At 36.9% G+C, this 17408-nt stretch overlaps 1 protein-coding gene across 1 annotated transcript; it reads right to left on the reverse strand.

Annotated features, from left to right (window-relative positions):
• Nucleotides 1-13052: 13052 nt before the first annotated feature.
• Nucleotides 13053-15608, reverse strand: LOC110788361 (G2/mitotic-specific cyclin-2). The gene is made up of 9 exons (XM_021992991.2): nt 15283-15608; nt 15078-15189; nt 14916-14972; nt 14633-14807; nt 14425-14550; nt 14252-14341; nt 13933-14154; nt 13562-13839; nt 13053-13445 (listed from the first exon to the last, which is right to left on the reverse strand). The coding sequence occupies exons 1-9, from the start codon at nt 15320-15322 to the stop codon at nt 13307-13309; spliced, it is 1239 nt and encodes a 412-aa protein (XP_021848683.1). The 5' UTR covers nt 15323-15608; the 3' UTR covers nt 13053-13306.
• Nucleotides 15609-17408: the final 1800 nt, after the last annotated feature.

A 17408-nucleotide genomic window follows, 5' to 3' on the forward strand; every position in this document is an offset into this window, starting at 1 on the left:
ATCGGCAATTTTCGAGTCGAATGGATGCGGCAGGGCCCAATAGAAGTTAGGGCCTTTTTTTGAGCCTGGGTTCATTTTCGGCGCCCAGGCCTGGGCGTTGAAATAATTCACGCCCAGGTGGGGCGTTCAAAATGTTGTTTGGGCTGGTCTTTTGATGACACAGTTGGCCTCTTGTTCATTCGTTTATTTCACTTGGAAGTTTTATGTATTCTCTTCTCTTTTGTTTTTTCTTTATTTTTAGAACGTGATGATTTTCTTGAGAAGCCGTAGCCTATTGGTTGACTACGGTGCTTGTCGCTTTGGGGCGATTATTTTAAGGAACTGTTGCTCTTAAGGCGTACAGTTATTGCAATAGTTGGGCGAGTCTATTTGGCCCGAGGAACATACCTTGAGGCCTAAGATTTTGATCGCTCTTGTATATATATTTTTTTTCTTTTGAATGCGTTCGTGAATGTTCGATAAATAGAATGATGATATGTATGTGCGAACAAGCGTTCATAGAATGGCCGTCGTGTGCGGTCCATTAATCAGTTTGCTTGAATCATTTTTTTTGAACAATGACTGATTTTGAATAGTTTGCTTAGAAGCTTGATAGGGTTCAGGCCCATTCACGAGGTGGGTTCAAACATCGCGCCCTTTCGATTGTTCAAACATTTGCTTCGAGATTTTTTTTATTTTGCTATGGTTGTTTCGTAGCTTGGAGCCCCCAAGTATGCATGTTGGGATGACTCCTTTTGGCGTACGTTTTTTGTAGGTTCTTTCGAGAAAGATGCCTTGGGGTTCCGCTCGTGTAGGTGCGAGCTATCCCTTCCGTGGTAGGTAATGTTTTGCTACCTTTAATCCTTAATGTAGAAGTAGTGTGGCTTGCATTTTGAATTTGGGCGATAAGTAATCTTTGCCTCTTTTACACATGCTCTTGGTCGTGCCCGCATTAGTGCAATATGCCTTACTCTTTTTTTTGGTGACTTGTACCGTGGGACGGTTGAACTTATGGTGCGACGTAGGCTTGTGTGGCCTAACGGTGTGTCTTAGAACATTCCTCCAGGTGTTGGAATATCATTATTATTTTTTGCATTGGAGTACTTCATCATGCCTCGTTCAGGTGTTCGAACAAGTGTAGCACCTTCTGCGTGGGTTCGTTCGATGCGAGGATTCATAGATGTTTCTTTCTTTTTATTTTTTTATATATCCTTAATTTTTCTTTCGCTTTTGCTTTGGAACGATTTAGACTGTGTAACGGGCGTTTGTAGGGCGAGCGTTATGTGCAGTTGTTTGATCGGAGTTTTGGTGACTCGCGATTTTCAGTTACCCTTGTTAGTGGGGTGACTTTATGTACTCTAAATAGTGCTTAGAATTTGAGAGGGGTTGTAGCCATTCTAAGGTTCGTTTTACACGATTAAAGTTTAGGATTGTGCCCCTATGACGTGTGTATAGCATTAGCGTCGAGAATTTGCGATAAAATCATCATTTCGAGCATTTTTAGAGTGTTTTTCTCAGGCCTCCAACTGTAGCTACGGGATTGGCTTTGTGCTATAATGCCTTGCATACGTTTTTATGCATTCATGGTGACATGGATCCTGAATAGTCTAAACCAGACTCGTTTAGTGCGAGGTACGTTCGAGTAGTGATTTGCTACTTCTCTTGTAAATGTCGTATTGTGCAACATTGCCATGGTCAAGGTAGTCACATGTTGAAGTGTGCCTTGACCAAAAGCTAGGTGCCTTTCTTTACCCATAATCATATTTAGAAATCTTTTTGACTCACTTGCAACATCGAGATAAACACATACTTAGATTAAACCAACGACACTTTATTATGTTCGAAGAAGTCTTTGAAAATTATTTGAAATCCGAGTCCTACTGTGTACAATCCGAGGTGTCCTAAGTAGGTTGACTTATAGGAGGGTTCGTACAGGATTGCATGAGTGAATCAAAATACTATTACGATCTTTGGAATGCTGTCTAAGGATTTGCTGGGAGCCAGGGTGCAGGCGTCAAGATATACTTGTGCCCGTTTGGCATATGCTTTAGGCTTTTAGGGCCATCTTTTCCAGAATTGCGGGAATATAAACCGTTATCAAATTGACTTAGATTTACTTGGTGTATGTCCGTACAAAAGGTCAAGGTATACTTAGTTCTTTCCCTAATTCTTTCATTTCAATCTTTTAGCCCCCAGTTGCTATTATGTCCTCCCATTAATGATGCTTTCAGATTTTCGATTTTAGATGCCCGTGTCATATGTCCGAGTAGGGTGAGCATTGGTTAAGTGCCAAGTCCTATTGACAATGTCTGATTTTTTTTCAAAGGGGATTAGCAAGCATTTGAATTACCATGAACGGGTGCCCTGAGTTCGAAGGAATGATGGGGCGATGCCGTAGAACAATCCTCTTTATTTCAAGCTTACTGCCTTTACTACTTGTTGGCGATCATGACTGTGTCTAGTGGTGAAAGAAGGTCTTTAAGCGAACGGCCATGTCTAGTGGTGAAAGAAGGTCTTTAAGTGAGTTAGTTCGCTTTAGGGAGGGTCAAGTCGAGTACTTTAGAGGTCATGGACGCTTGCGCTAGCCCCCATTCAATTGAGGTAAAGCGATCTTTTGAGTCTTGGCTAAGTGCCTAGGAGTGTGAGTGCTCCTTCTGGCAAGGGTACGTGCCTTTATTATTTTTCGATGTGTGCTCATTAGTTTTGGCATCTTGATGACTTGGATTCTTCCTTTGACTTAAATTTTTCTTTCGACTTGGGTTGCAAGTAATTAAATTTCAATAAAGGACTCTATTTCTTATTCTTGTTATTCTATAGGCTCTTAACATTTTTGCAAATTGGTTGGACCGAATCATGGATTGCCTACGTATCTGCCTTAAATAGATTTAATTTAGAATCAGGTCTTGCGTAGTTCTTAGCCTAGAAAATGGTTTCTTAGAATGCTGATTTTAAACAAGTACGTTCGAGTGGAATCGTAATGTTTGAAATAGGGTGAAATGGTGTATATATATAGATTTGGTTATTGCCACCTATTTTATATTTTAAAAGAATTTGGAAAAAAAAATAATGTTGTTGAAGGGGGCTTTTAATGTACGCCTCGACAACATATGAATTTATGGCGCCAATGTACAGGTATTGGCGCAAAAATACAGGTCTGTTGAGGGGGGCATTTAAGAAGTGAGCCTCAACAGAGGTGTCTGTTGAGGCGGGCTTTTGTAAAGCCCCCCACAACAGGTCCTTATTTTTCGCTTTGGTTTTGGCCTGTTGAGGCGGGCTTTTGAAAGCCCCCCACAACAGACTACCTGTTGAGGCGAACAAAGCCCGCCTCAACAGCTATGTGAGCTGTTGAAGCCACGTCTGTCGAAGCGGGCCTTGTTCGCCTCAATAAGCCCAAAATGCCCCCCTCAACAGGTATTTTTTCCACTAGTGAAGTGAAGTTTATTATTATTTTAATCTTCCGCTTTGCCGTAAGCCAAAAATTTGTTTTATATTTTTTTCGAGTACATGTATTTTTTGGTGGTACGTATATCTGAATACGTGTTGTACCCCTCCAAGTGTTCGTTATTTTTTTCCGTGCATGTGCGGATAAAATGACGAGCACTTCTGGACAAAATTTTGCGAGCAGAGAGATTCGGCGCCCAGGCTGGGGCGTTTAAAGATTTCGGCGCCCAGCTGTGGGCGCTGAAAATTATTTCTGGGCGGATCTTTTTTGGTGCGCTAAATGCTTCTTTTTCTTTTTAGACTAACTTTAGAGGCGCTTTGCAAAGTTTCTTTTTTATTATTCACATTTTTTATTTTTATTTTTATTTTTACGTTGAGCGTAGAATGTACTTTTCATTTGTCTCCTTTTTTTACTCGTGACTCAAGACGGTTTGAAAGATGGGTTGAATGAGATAGGATAATTTGTATAGGTATTGGTCAAGCATGAGGATTATATATGCTAGGACTCACAATTCGCAGCCTCAAGCTAGTGTCACGAGTTTACATCAATCAAGGCCAATGAGTAGCATGGGGACGAACAAGTTATATGGTCATTATGCTAATGGTGATGTAAGAGCAGGTTTTGGAAATAATGGGTATGACGCACGTGTCAATGTCCGTAGGTGGTTTGCAGTTGATAACAAGTTCAAGAACAAGGGTCGAGGTAATGGTTTCTTGGGTTATGGCAATGAGAACATGGATGGGTTAGGTGGGCTGAACAGGGGCCCCAGAGCGAAAGCGTCTAAGAGCATAAGGATTGGAAAGGGTAGACATCGCAGAATTTTATGATTTGGATTGGTTGACTCAATTCTTTTCCTTCGTTTACTTGGGTAAATGTTGCACTTTGGGAGGTACGGGATAAGTATTCCATGGCTCGCTTTTTTCACTCTCCCTTTTCTCTTTCTCTTTTTTCTTTCTTTGCACTTTGGGAGGTACGGGCTAAGTATTTCCTGGCTCGCTTTTTTCGCTCTCCCTTTTCTTTCTCTCTTTTTTCTTTTTCGCTCGGGATTTTCCCCCCTTTTTTTTATTTAGGCTAAAAGGTAGATGGTTGTGGTCTTTGAGTCACGAGGCGAGACTGAATGAGCCTCGTTTGGTAGGCCTATAGTGGACCTTTAATTTTAGTAGGTCTAGGGTGGACCTTTTAATTTTTGTTGGCCTAGGGTGGACCTTTAAATTGTCTTACTTTGCAAGCGTATTTAGTCGTTTCTTAAAATGTGCAAATAACGTAGATTCAAAATGTTGTGTTTACTTTATTGAAATTTAACGAAAGAATTACATCGAAAATAATTTTTTTTGCTTCTTTTCAGATTCCAGTTTCTGGGATTTAATTGGAAGTTGTGATTTAGACTCAAACTTTCATTAATTTTTCTGATTATAACCCGTGTATGAATACAAGGAGGTGGCCTAGACTCAAAATAATGATGTGGCGTAAGCCTATAACACTTGACCAAGCGACTCTCAGACTTAGGGTAATTGGACCATAACTTTCGTTGGTTGTCACTTTAGATTTTAACCCTTGGGTGTTCATTTGTCACGCGCCATTTCGCTCAATGTTGGCAAGGTAGTTAGTTGGGGAGATCGAATTTTTATTTTTGCAAGACTAGAATCATTAGTGCGGCTTCCGTCTTAGTGTGTATTGCTTTACCCCGATGGTAGCCTTATGGCATGCCGATTTGGGTATTTTCATGGTTGGTCATGTTGCATTCATGGAAAATCTTTTAGTCCGTACTTAATAGTATTTCAAGGAGCGAGTGGCTCGAGAGGACTTATGATAGTCGTGACCCAATGTGATCATAAGCCTTGAGGCCATTAATTTTTTGCTAATGGTATTGACACCTTAGGTTCACTTTGGGGGTTGTGCGACTATGGAGGAATGATTTCCAGAATGTGACTGTTTCCATTTTGCAAATACTATAATATATTCTTTTTATTGGTGAGAGAGAGTATTGAGGCCGTGGAATCTTAGCAAGGGATGACAATTACATATGGGTGCTCATTGATTTAAATGTTAGGAAGGGAGACTCAATATGGTTTAACCTTTTATCTTGCAGAACGACACCAAGTATTAGGACCGATTCTATGGATAAGACAACTAAGACTTAGGATTTAGATTGTACTTCGGCATAACCTAGTCTAGACTCGGATTTAATTTTTTTATTCGAACATTATTTTTCCTTGAAGACTCCATTTGAACATTATTTTTTGAATACTTTGCCCATGTGACATTCAAGGTTATTTCAATTAGCGTGCTCGGTTTCGGAGCCGAACATTGTCGTCATAGGAGGCCTAACAACGACACAAAGAGTTATTTATCATTATTTTTTTTAGTCGCTTTTAGAATCGAGTGCCCTTTCATACGCCCTCGCAGCACTTTTTTCATATTGCTACGTATATTTTATGCGCGGGCACCGAGGCTGCTGTGCCTGACCAAAAGGCCAGGCAGCAACTTCAGCGCCCAGCAGTGGGCGTGAGAAATTTTGGCGCCCAGCCAGGGGCGTTGAAAATGCGTCCCTGGCTGGTTCTCGTTTTCTGTTTGCGTCTACTTTTTGTTTATGCGACTTCGATTTTGCGTGCTTGCCTAATAACGTCCTTTACGCGTTGTGCAGCGTTTGTGGGATTCGTTACAGGCCATCCCGAGCGTCGCTTATTTTTGTGGCGATCGTTCGGGTTTGTGGAACACGTATTTTGGTATAACTCTTTGGCCAAATGGTTTATGAATGTTCGGGCAATTTTTAAGGTCGTTGGTTTTCTAGGATTGATTTGTCGCACACAATCACACAATTCGCTACACATAACTAACAGTACATCATGAGGAAAAATAATAATATATCATGTAGTTTATGATAGGCTTCTATGGTAGTATTTGCGCCTGGCTTGGTACCACTTCTATCGCAGATCCAACACATGCCCCGGTCGAGGTAGTGCCTTCAACAGACGAATTTCGCCCAAGAGGCCAATCACGATGTAAGCCAAGGGGGCATGCACCAATGAGAGGGACCTAATGGGCGAGCGATTGGGTTTGGGACGGGTGTACTACTAGCGAAAGTGCCGAGTGGACAACATTCGAAGCGTATGCACCCCCCGGTTGGCGATGGGTATCCTTAGTCCCAACTCCCGAGATGAAACATCAAGGGAGTCAAGATTCGTTATGCGGTTCTGTCCGTTCACATTAATATGCTGATTTTCAGGTCGTCCCAACTTGATGGAGAAATAAATGCGGGGTAGGATCGTTTCACCCTTCGGCTATTTTGATTACCTACGAGCACGAGTATTTCCTTCACTATCCCCAGTGGAGTCGCCACTGTGAGGGGGTCGAAAAAGCACGAGGCTAATGCGTGACCTTGTCCCTCTTGGGTGTGGCGTTTCTTTTTGTCAAATCAAGTGTAATTGGATTTCCTGTGAGTTTACACCCAATTGACTATTAATATAGGAGTCGTCATTCAGTTTTTAACGACAATGAGAAAAACTGACAAAACCCGGTTATCGTGAGATAAAGGGAGTGCAATTATGTTTGACCACGACGGCCTAGGTTCCCTTGTGATCCCTGGTGTGGGGATCTCTCAACATACACCCGCAAGGTAGAGATTGAGGGTTCGGGGGACTGTAACTACCGAGAGGAGTACTCGCTCTTCGATAACTCCAGAGGCAGGATATCCTTACTAGCTCAGCATAAATAATTGAAGGGACATGTGTTAACTATTAAACTAATCTGGGTTGATTTTAACAATATGCAACATATAGTACTAGATCGAGCGCGATTATCTGATTTAGATTGTTTTAAGGGACCTAGCATGATAATCCAATTTACCAAAAATATCATATTTATTAGGCGCGATCGAACAATCAGATTTAGTTAGTTTAACAATTCATAAAAGGGCACGGTTCTCAGAAAACTAACCACTTTGACTTTGCTATTTCTCCTTTTATTTAACGAATCTCAAATTATGGGACAGGGTACGCTCTGTTCGATTTATGGATCGATTGCGACAGAACGCGTGATCAGTTTTGCAGCGTGAGGCTTAGGCTTAGGGGTTTAGAGTCAATACTCAGAATAATAATTGTGTGTGTGTGTCACGTCGACCTTAGGGCCCTATTTATAGAAAAGAGTTCGTGAAAAGATAGAATTGTAGAACTCTAATCCACGAGGAATTAGGAAAGAACACGTCCCAGGTATTTTAAGCGCCCAGGCCTGGGCGCCGAAGATTTCGGCGCCCAGAGCCAGGCGTTGAAAATAGGATCTAGGTTGTTTTCTTAGTCAGCTTCGGATTCCTATAATCCGGAGTGTTTGAGACTTAATCGAGTCTTTTAGTGTGTATTAACCTTGTGACGGAATGCGTCTGGGCCCGTTACGAACTCTAGGCTCGTTGGGATTTTAATTAATACGTGACTCTTATTTTCGAATCATATTAGGAACAGGATTCTCTCGTAATCTCTATCTCATTTAGGATTTATGTTGGAGTGCAACACCTAATTCTGACAGGTTTCTATCTTTTATGACTTGCCACTTTTAACAACTACCCATTACGGCAGTTTCCATAAATAGCAGGTTTCTATAAATAGCAGGTTTCGGGTGAAATGAAAAGGGGAATTGAGATTCGTTATTTTATAGGAGATGCGTTGTCAAGTGGAGATTTATGTTTTCATCATCGAACATTCCCTTTCGGGAATGGGGACAAAAGTAGGTGTCTACACCACGCTGTAGGCCGCATGGCTGCTTGCTGGGCCGAGCTCCGCGCGCGCACAGCAGCGCCCCTCGTGGGTTGCTCGTGTGTGGTTCGTGCAAGCCTCGAATCCTTGGTTGCTTAGGATTTGTCCGGTTAGATTATTTTCCTAGAACTACTAGACTTAGTTGTTAAGCTAAACACTAAAATTAAAAGATTTAATTTAAGTCTAATTCTAATTGAATTAGATAAATTGAATCCTAGTAGGCTTCTAGTTCCGATAATCCTACCCTATAAATAGGTGATGGAAATCACAATTTATATACATAATATTCTCAATTATTCATATAGTTTTAAGGTTAAACTAAGCTTAATAATTTGCCAAATAATTAAGTACGAATAACATAATACCTTAGGCTAAATTCTAGTTAATTGAATCTAAGGCGGATCCGAACGTGCTGTGGACTATCTACGGAGGGACTACACTTGGAGTCCTAAACTTGTTCTTGTTCGGTTCGGGAGCAGCTAGGGAAGGCACGCTTCGAATGTATGCATCCTAAATTATGCTAATTGACTATGTGGCAATTAATTTGGATTCCTTGCTTTATGGTTTTTCCGCATGAAATATATTTTTTATATTTGTCATAACCTAACACAACCATGCAGGTACCTAACCCATGTCCACTCCTAATTTTGAAGATTTGGGCGGTAGATTGGATTACTGGTGCTTTTGCCGATTATCATCGATTTATCATGAGGTTGAAGGTTTAACAAGTCAAAATTTCACAAAAACCCAAAAGTTATACAATATATGAAACCAATTACCACTGATTTCCAAGAGGTTAAAATTTTAACAAGTCCAGAATATGGTAGGTTTGGATATGAGCCAAAGCAAACTCTAAAATGTCACGGCTTGGTATGGTTTAAATTAACGAGTTTATGCTCAATCTCAATCTCAATCTCCATGATCGATTAATGACAAATGCCAATAGATTTATTCGTAAGCTTACTGATGATCCGAGGTGCCTAGTGTGTGGAGAGGTTGAAGAGAATGTGGAGCACATTCTTCGAAAATGCCCAATTGCTACAATGGTGTGGCGCAAGTTTCCTGGAATCAATGATCATGAAATCTTTGGTAAGCCATTAACGGAATGGATAGCTCAAAACACGGGGCCATACCAGACTCGTGATGAACATTGGCCTACTGTCTTTTGTACCACTTTGTGGTGGTTATGGAAGTGGCGTAACAACCGAGTGTTTGATCGAGAAGCTGAGGTGCCAGTTGATCAGTTGGGTTATATAATGATAAAGGTGAAACAAATCATCACAGCGATGGAAAGAAATGAGAGAGTGGAGGGACGGGCTGTGGTTCGCAGGACATCTACATTCAGTGGAGGTACCCAAGTGAGGGTTGGGTAAAGCTGAACACGGATGGTGCCTCAAAGGGAAATCCGGGACAAGCGGGAGCAGGTGGAATAATACGAGATGCAGGAGGAGAAGTGCTTGGGATGTTTGCAGCCAACTGTGGCATTGCATCAAGCACCAAGGCGGAGTTATTGGCAGTCATGAAGGGGCTAGCATTAGCCTGGAATAAGGGACATAAGCGGGTGATATTGGAAGTGGACTCGATGGTGGTCACCCGATCTCTGCTAGGGGAGATTAATCCTAGCTCTCCTTACTACCATGTGATACGAAGATGTAGAGAATTGCTGGAAAAACAGGAATGGGAAGTAGTGGTGCAACACTGTTATCGCGAGGCTAATCGCTCGGCGGATTGGTTGGCGAATTACGGTGTAGGGCTCTCCCCCAAGCTTGTGATAATGGAGGCGGCTCCGACGAGCCTTCGTGCGGTTTTATTGGAGGATATCAGTGCGGTTGCCCTGCTCCGACGGGTTCCTGCTGTTGCTGCTTGAAGGATTCGGGGCTGGACTGTTATGTTTTTGCTTTCTTTGTTTTCCTGCGCTTAGTAGTTTAGCTTTTCCTTGTTTTGTGTGGTTTGTTCTTTCGTTTTGGTGTGTGGTTTGTTCTTTCGTTTTGGTGTGTGGTTTTCTTCTTTGTTTGAGGTTAAAAGCCTGTCGTTATTTACCAAAAAAATCAAGCTTTCCTTTATAAAAAAAAATCCTTATCAAGGTAGGTTTAATAGAAATTTTCCGAGCTCGAGCTTTTAGCACAATAAGGTAGTACTACGTGTGTAATGATTTTCTTAATCAATGCTATATTCATATTATGCTTGGACAAATTATATAAAACTTACCCTATGTTATACGTCCTTGTAATTAAAAAATGTTTACACGATAATACTTAATAGTTTAACTATTTCTTTCCCTTTTTACTGATACTTTTTGTAGTTTTGATAAATATCTTTAAATTGATTTTCCATTATGTTGCGATTCTGTTTAATTTTATTCTTAATATTTTAATTTAAGTAAAGGAAAAAATAGACTTTCAGGCGTTCCCTTATACTTCAACTAGTATTTTAAAAGGTGTGTGGTTTTTAGGATGCATGTAAGCTTACATTTTTTTTAAAAAAAAATCAATAATTCTTATCGTAAAATAACTACATTTTTTTTTTGTTTCGATCATACCACCCTAACCAACAGTGAAATACCCCTTTCAAGATTTATAAATTAGTTAGCTAATCACGATTTTTTTTTTTTATTATCAATTACATTTTTTTATAAAGTCAATATACTTCTATGAGTAATTTTGTTTATCGGTTAACAAATAACTTCACATAAATTATTAAATAGTTATTCAATATCAGTTTATGGTTAGAAAAATTTTAAAAAAATGTTTTTTAATTTAAAAAATTAAATCAAGGGAAGGTAATAATGGGTAGTTCACATTTTTGATGCCGCATCAGGCGTTCATTTATACTTTGTATAATAGAGATAAATTAGTGAGTTGTCCGAGCGATACGTCGGATTGTTACTTTGAATAATATATGTATGTACGACTCAGGCCCGGCCCTGAACATGTCCAAGGTGGGACACAGAACAGGGCCTCACATTAAAAGGGGCCCAAATTCGTGATAAAACTTGCTGAAAGCCATAAAAAAAAATGCGAATTAGCCCATGACTTTATGGGGCCCTTCACTACTTTCTTCTGTTTGCGTTTGTCTTTCCCAATTCCTTGGCACTGTTGGTAGTCAGTCAGTTTTTTTTAGTCAGAGACTCAGAAAAACTTGCAGAGTAGTGCTCCTTTTTGTATTTATTTTCTTTATTACTGTCTACTTTTACTGTTTTTTTTAAATTTACCACAATTTTCAGAAACAATTGTGCTTTAAATTTTCTAACAGTTGATGTTGGAAAAAAAGAATTAAGGGCCTATTTTTACACTAGCACAGGGCCTCCATTTAGTTTGGGCCGGGGCTGGTACGACTTTAACAAAAAAAAAGCGTGTAAAAGAAAATTGTTTTTTATGTGTCGCAAATGGAAAAATATCCAAACCACAAAATTAAAGTTGCTAGTTATTCCTTTAACAAAATTTGAAGTATGTTTTATAATTATTGCATCGTGATAACAGGAGTAGAATTAATCACTCGTCTTTAAAGTTATGCATATTTATATAGAGTAATAAAACACAACAAATACTTGACTAAATTGGCAAGACTTATTATTTATATACTTGTTGGTCACATGTTCGAATTTTTGTGTTAACATATTTTTGTTGTAATGATAATTGCTAAATATGTGACGTGACACAGTTCTAGTGCTAAAACAAGGTGACACGTGGCACATATACTTTGTTGTAAGCATCTTTTAATATATTAGTATAGATATTATTTTTCTCAAATTAACGAGCTTACAAGCTTTTGAACCGGACATCATTGAGTTTGAGTTTGGTTCGTCAGTATATAATGATAAAGTTTGGTCCATTAGAGCATCTCTAATGGTAAGCTAATTTCTAAATTAGCTTATCATGCCACATAATATTTCAAGCTATTTTCCTTTCTAGCTAGTTAGTACCCTAGTGGTTAGCTACTAGCTTGATATTTAATGTAGTCATATTTGTCAATTAATATTTAAATTTAATTTGATTTAAAATTATTTTATTGGACAAGTTTTTTCAAGCAAATTAGCTTAAATAAGCTAATTTGATTGGCCAAGCTAATTTATTATTCCAACTCCAATGGTCAAGCTAGTAGCTTAAAATTTCTAAAAATTGCAAGCAAGTCCCTAGCTACAACCATTGGAGATGCTCTTAACAAACGACTCGAGTTCATGTTGATCTTTAATTAAGCAGATTCTTTATTGTTTGGTCCGTGTACAACCCATAAAAAAAATGTATGTAAAGAGTAATATTCAATTCAAATGATTCTTATTGAAATCAATTTTAACTTTATTTTAAAACTTTACCAATTGATCCCATTAATTTTTCATTTGCACTGTAAATAATTTTATGTGTGGCACTGGCAAACAATCTGTAAAAAGAAAACCGGTACTGTGCCTTTTGATCGATTTATTAAATGACATAAACTACCTGTCAAACTGCTTTTCAGCTTAAAGCATTCTTGATCAATTATATTTAATGGGACATTCTTCGCCAAATTCTTCAAGTTACATTGTTAGAAAATATATAAACTTGTCAGAATATGAATTTGGAGTTTAACGAGTTTGCATTTTGGGTTCAAGCCATTTTGAATTTTGAATGCAAACAAATCCAAAACAACAAAAATTTGTTTATGAACATCGGAGGTCAATAGCGTACATTTTGGGAGTATTTGTGTCGTATTTCATAGTTGATGAGTATTTGTGTCGTATTTCATAGTTGATGGTATAACTTTGAACAATATTATGTCATTCATATCTGAGCCCAGAGAGTACTCCGTACTACGTTTCTTATTGAGAAAGCGAAACAATAAAAAAAAATGACAAGTATAATTTATATAAATAATGAAGTTTAAAGTAGAGATGAGACAAGAGAGAGATATATTAGCAATTGAGATGTATTTATTCAAGAAATTGAATATGGAATACATGTGGGGATGTTTTCATGAAACTCTAATCAAGATTATGGGTGGTAAATATGTCAATCTTCCTAAAAGCCAATCAAGATTATTAGCCATTACCACACCTGACACCCCTCCCTTCAAATATAGAAGAAATTAAAAATGAGTAAATTTCTCTTGTATAGTAAGTTAACTATACAGTAATCCTCTCTCAATTAATTAAATTAGACTCAAATCAATTAGTGAGGAGAAAGGTTGCTGGGTTAAATTTAGCTGCATAACCAAACTTGGATGTTGAGTATTTCCTATGTACCCCACTTAGCTTCCCTGTTCCTGCCTTTTGATGGAAGGTTACCATAAGCCTTGAGCATTCCCTGCAAATCCCATTGTTTAAACAAAAAAAATCAATGAGAAAAGTGTTGAAATCAATGAGAAAAGTGTTGAATCAGAGTTGGGGCAATGAAATTTTGAGAAAAAGAAAGGGACTCACAAGAGTTGATCTTCAGAGTAGTTGGTGTAAAATTCACAAGTCTTATTCCATTGTTTAAACCCATAAAGACTGCAAAGTGCTGTGTATACTGCAGCAGCTGCCAACAATGAGGGTGAGAATTTGATCATCTCATATTCCACCAAAGATAGCTCAATCAGGTATGAGCACAACAACTCAAGCTTCTTGTCAGATTCTGCAGCCTTCATGTATCTTCTTAGAAATACATATGGAGTTGGCAATGAAATGTTGAATTGCAATGTGTTGAGCATTATTTTCTCCTGCAAAGTGCAAACAACAGAAAATTAATCAACCAAATTAGCATTATTTTTCTAATCACTCAAACAATTCATACTTTAAATTGATTTACCAACCATATCAAGAAGATCTTCTCTGGTGTAAGCTTTGTCAGAGATGAAAATCAAGTCTTCCACAACTGGGACTGAAACTTCTTCATATTTGCAAGCCAAAAGCATTGCAATTAAACCAACCAATTGAAGCTTCTTTCTCACCATAGTATATTTAGCTAGGAATCTGTCTATTAGATGTACTGTGAGAAACAGGGTCTCTTCTCTCAGTTCAAATTTGTAATGTACCTGTGTTGTTATTGATTCAAGATCCTGATCAGTTATTTGTCAAAGAAATTGCAAATTTTCATGGATAATTTCCTAAGAAATGAATCTTAGTTTTCACCTCAACAAGCCAGTCAATCAGTATAGCCCTCATCTTCTCATTAATGTCAAATTGTTGTGACATGTAATCGGGTGACACACAGCTGCATGCCTACAAGGGGTTATCAACAACATTGATTAGCTATTTATTTATTTCTATTTTATATGTGTTCTATTTTATATGAAATAGCTTACCTCCATCCTTTTATAATAAAGGTAGAGATCATCAATGTAGTCAGTGACAGCAAGAGGGTTTTTTGCATCACGGCCATCAATGTCTAAGATTGGGTCTTCAAAGATGTCTTCCATCTCAACCTCTTCCTGTAATGTGTAATTAATTAATCTTCAATGTGATAAACTTAAGCACAATTATCACCAAATTAATACAGTAATTAAAACTTACCATCTCATTGGTCTGCTTTGGTGCTGATTCAGGCTTTTCCAATGACATTGGCACAGCCACATCTGTAATTGCCTTACACTCCACATCTATGATATTAACATCATCATCTTCGTCTTCAACTTCAATTGGATTCTCAACTCTTAATTCTGCTTTTTTGCTTTCAGCAGCAAACTTTCTGTAATTTATTCAAATAAACACACAATTAATTAATTATCCACCATAATCACTAATCAGACAACTCAAGATTTTGCCAAGTTTTCTTATCAAAAAATTAAATATAAACCTTGTGTTTGGCTTTTGTACAGGATTAGGGATGTTATCGTCAAAAATCACACATTTTCTGCAAACAAAACAAGATTAACACACATCAACACAAGATTTCAACTAATAATTCAAAATTTTAAATTTTTGCAGTTTGAATGAGGAGAGAGAAAAATAGAATTACTGGGAATTATGTCTTTTGTTGACAATACAAGGATGAGATCCGACCAAGTTCTGGTTAATCACACCCAATGCTCTTCTTGTTCTTTTTGCCTCATGCCCGAATTTTCTGACCCCTTCAAAATTCATCACAAATTTCAAAAACCCACCTCAAAAAACAACTAATCTGTGCTATTAATCAAGAAAAAGAAAGAATTTAACAAATTTACCTTGTATATTGGGAATACTTTGATTTTCATCGTTAATCATCTTTGCTAATTTTATTAACAAGATCTAATTAATTTCAATCAAATAATAAAGAATAAATCAAATCCCAAAAAATCCCCAGAAAAAATTTATTTGTTATGAACAACCTGAAATATAATCAGTTCATTTATATTATACTCTCTCTCCTCTCTACTCTATCATTCAAAACTGAAGGGGGAAGAAGAGAAGTATTAAGGAAGAAGAAGCAGAAAAAAGGAAAGAAATAAAATTGTTGCCTTAAAACGGAAACAACGGGAGCACTGTCTGGAAAATACACGAACCCGCAGCCCCTTAAATTTTCAAATACAACGGCTAGTGAAATATATGGCCGTTGGGTGGACTAAACCACGCCGAGCTAGCCAACGGTCACATTATTGGCTGGCAATCTGGCATGTGATTCACACCGCATGTGACCCGACCCGGTAAATGGTTAAACTTCAATTAGAAACAAAATAATTGAGATTTTTTTTAATGATTTTGTATTTTGTTTTTAATATTATTCCTTTTTGGTAACATACGCTCTCCTCCTAAGTGCAAGTCAATTGGTGGCACTTGCAAAGTTGTAGGCTCCTATGCACTTTTTTTTGTGCCCTTGGAGAATCCTAAAGATTTTGGAAATTAAAGTAAGAAAGTTAATATATCCATATCAATGATATTATTGGATTTATTTTATTTTTATTTTTATTTTAGAGTTTTCGTTTTGAATCATTTATTTTGTCTAATGCATGTGAGGTTTAGTTTTATTAATGTTGTGTGTCGTTGTTTTTATGAAAATAGATTAGTTGGTAATTTATTAAATTATCTTTTACTTCGTACTATGGAAAACAATAAAGTTGACAACCACATTCATGCTATGGAAATGGAATAAAGATGGTAACGACATTCATACCATGGAGAACAATAAAAATGGCACCGACTGAATGTTTTGATAATGAACTTTTATAAGGACTCATTTATTAAATGTTTTTACATTGATTCAGTCATTCTAAATATATTATTAATTATTAATAGTTCATTCATGTGTTATATTTTTTTTTCCCACAAAGTATGCTTTAAAGTTTGTTCTTTAAATGTCATGTGAAATGGGATGGCAAGTGAAAGCGAGGATAATTATTGTACTAAATATATGACTGATTACAAATGCGGATTTTTTTTAAATTATTAAACATAATATTAAATTTCTATGTCGATAATCTATTTATCTATTATCTATTATCTATTACTTCTATTACTATATATTAAAAGAGACACCAGGAATGACACATGTCAATTCCTGTGTGATTTTTTCCGCCAAAAATTACTTTCCCAAAAAGTGTATCTAATTTATTTTATTTTTATTCTCTACTTTTTTTATAAACTATTTATGTATGGAAATAAAATTTAGTTAATAAACTATGGCAATAATAGATACGACATAATAATAATTATTCTATGTTGGTAATATTTTAGTCAAATCTTTATATTAATAGCGGAATATATATCAATCAATATTTATGTCTAATTACCATATTAGCAATTTAAATATGAATATTAGATGAATAAATTTAAATGAATATGTTGAAAATGTTATAACTATGCAGTAATTTGGAGGATATCCATTTAAATATTTTGTGAAAAAATGAACAAAATCCGTGCGTGCACGGGATCTAATCTAGTAATACACTAAAAGAGAGGAAATCAATGTGGTGATGACAAGTGTCATTCATTGATTCGTCACTCTTATAGATATAGAAAACATTAAAAGTTAAAATACTTGATTGATTATTTTGTTAACTTTAACCTCATAAAGTATTTGATTATATTTTCCTAAAAAAAAAAGATGTCATTCTATACATGGATGATATTTTGTAAATTATCTTTTCTATAGTCTGGTAACAAATATAACCAATATATGATTATCTTTTAATAAAAAAATTAATACATTATATGAAGTACATAGTAGGAATTTTATAAAAAAAGTTAATGTAATCGACCGATTTGTACTTCAATAATTAGAATACAAATAAATTAGAAAATAAATCAAGTATGAATAAGAGTGTAAAAAAAAAGTTAATATAGTAATCTATAATATTTTAACAACTAAATTCGA

Source organism: Spinacia oleracea, chromosome 3, assembly GCF_020520425.1.
Source record: "Spinacia oleracea cultivar Varoflay chromosome 3, BTI_SOV_V1, whole genome shotgun sequence".
Lineage (NCBI taxonomy): Eukaryota > Viridiplantae > Streptophyta > Magnoliopsida > Caryophyllales > Amaranthaceae > Spinacia > Spinacia oleracea.

Coding starts and splice junctions, on each gene's coding strand:
- LOC110788361 (XM_021992991.2), bottom strand. CDS start 15,322: ATGATTAACGATGAAAATCAAAGTATTCCCAATATACAAG. Junction 14,551..14,632: donor CAAAGCAGACCAATGAGATG/GTAAGTTTTAAT, acceptor TACACATTACAG/GAAGAGGTTGAGATGGAAGA. Junction 14,342..14,424: donor TTTATTATAAAAGGATGGAG/GTAAGCTATTTC, acceptor AACCCCTTGTAG/GCATGCAGCTGTGTGTCACC.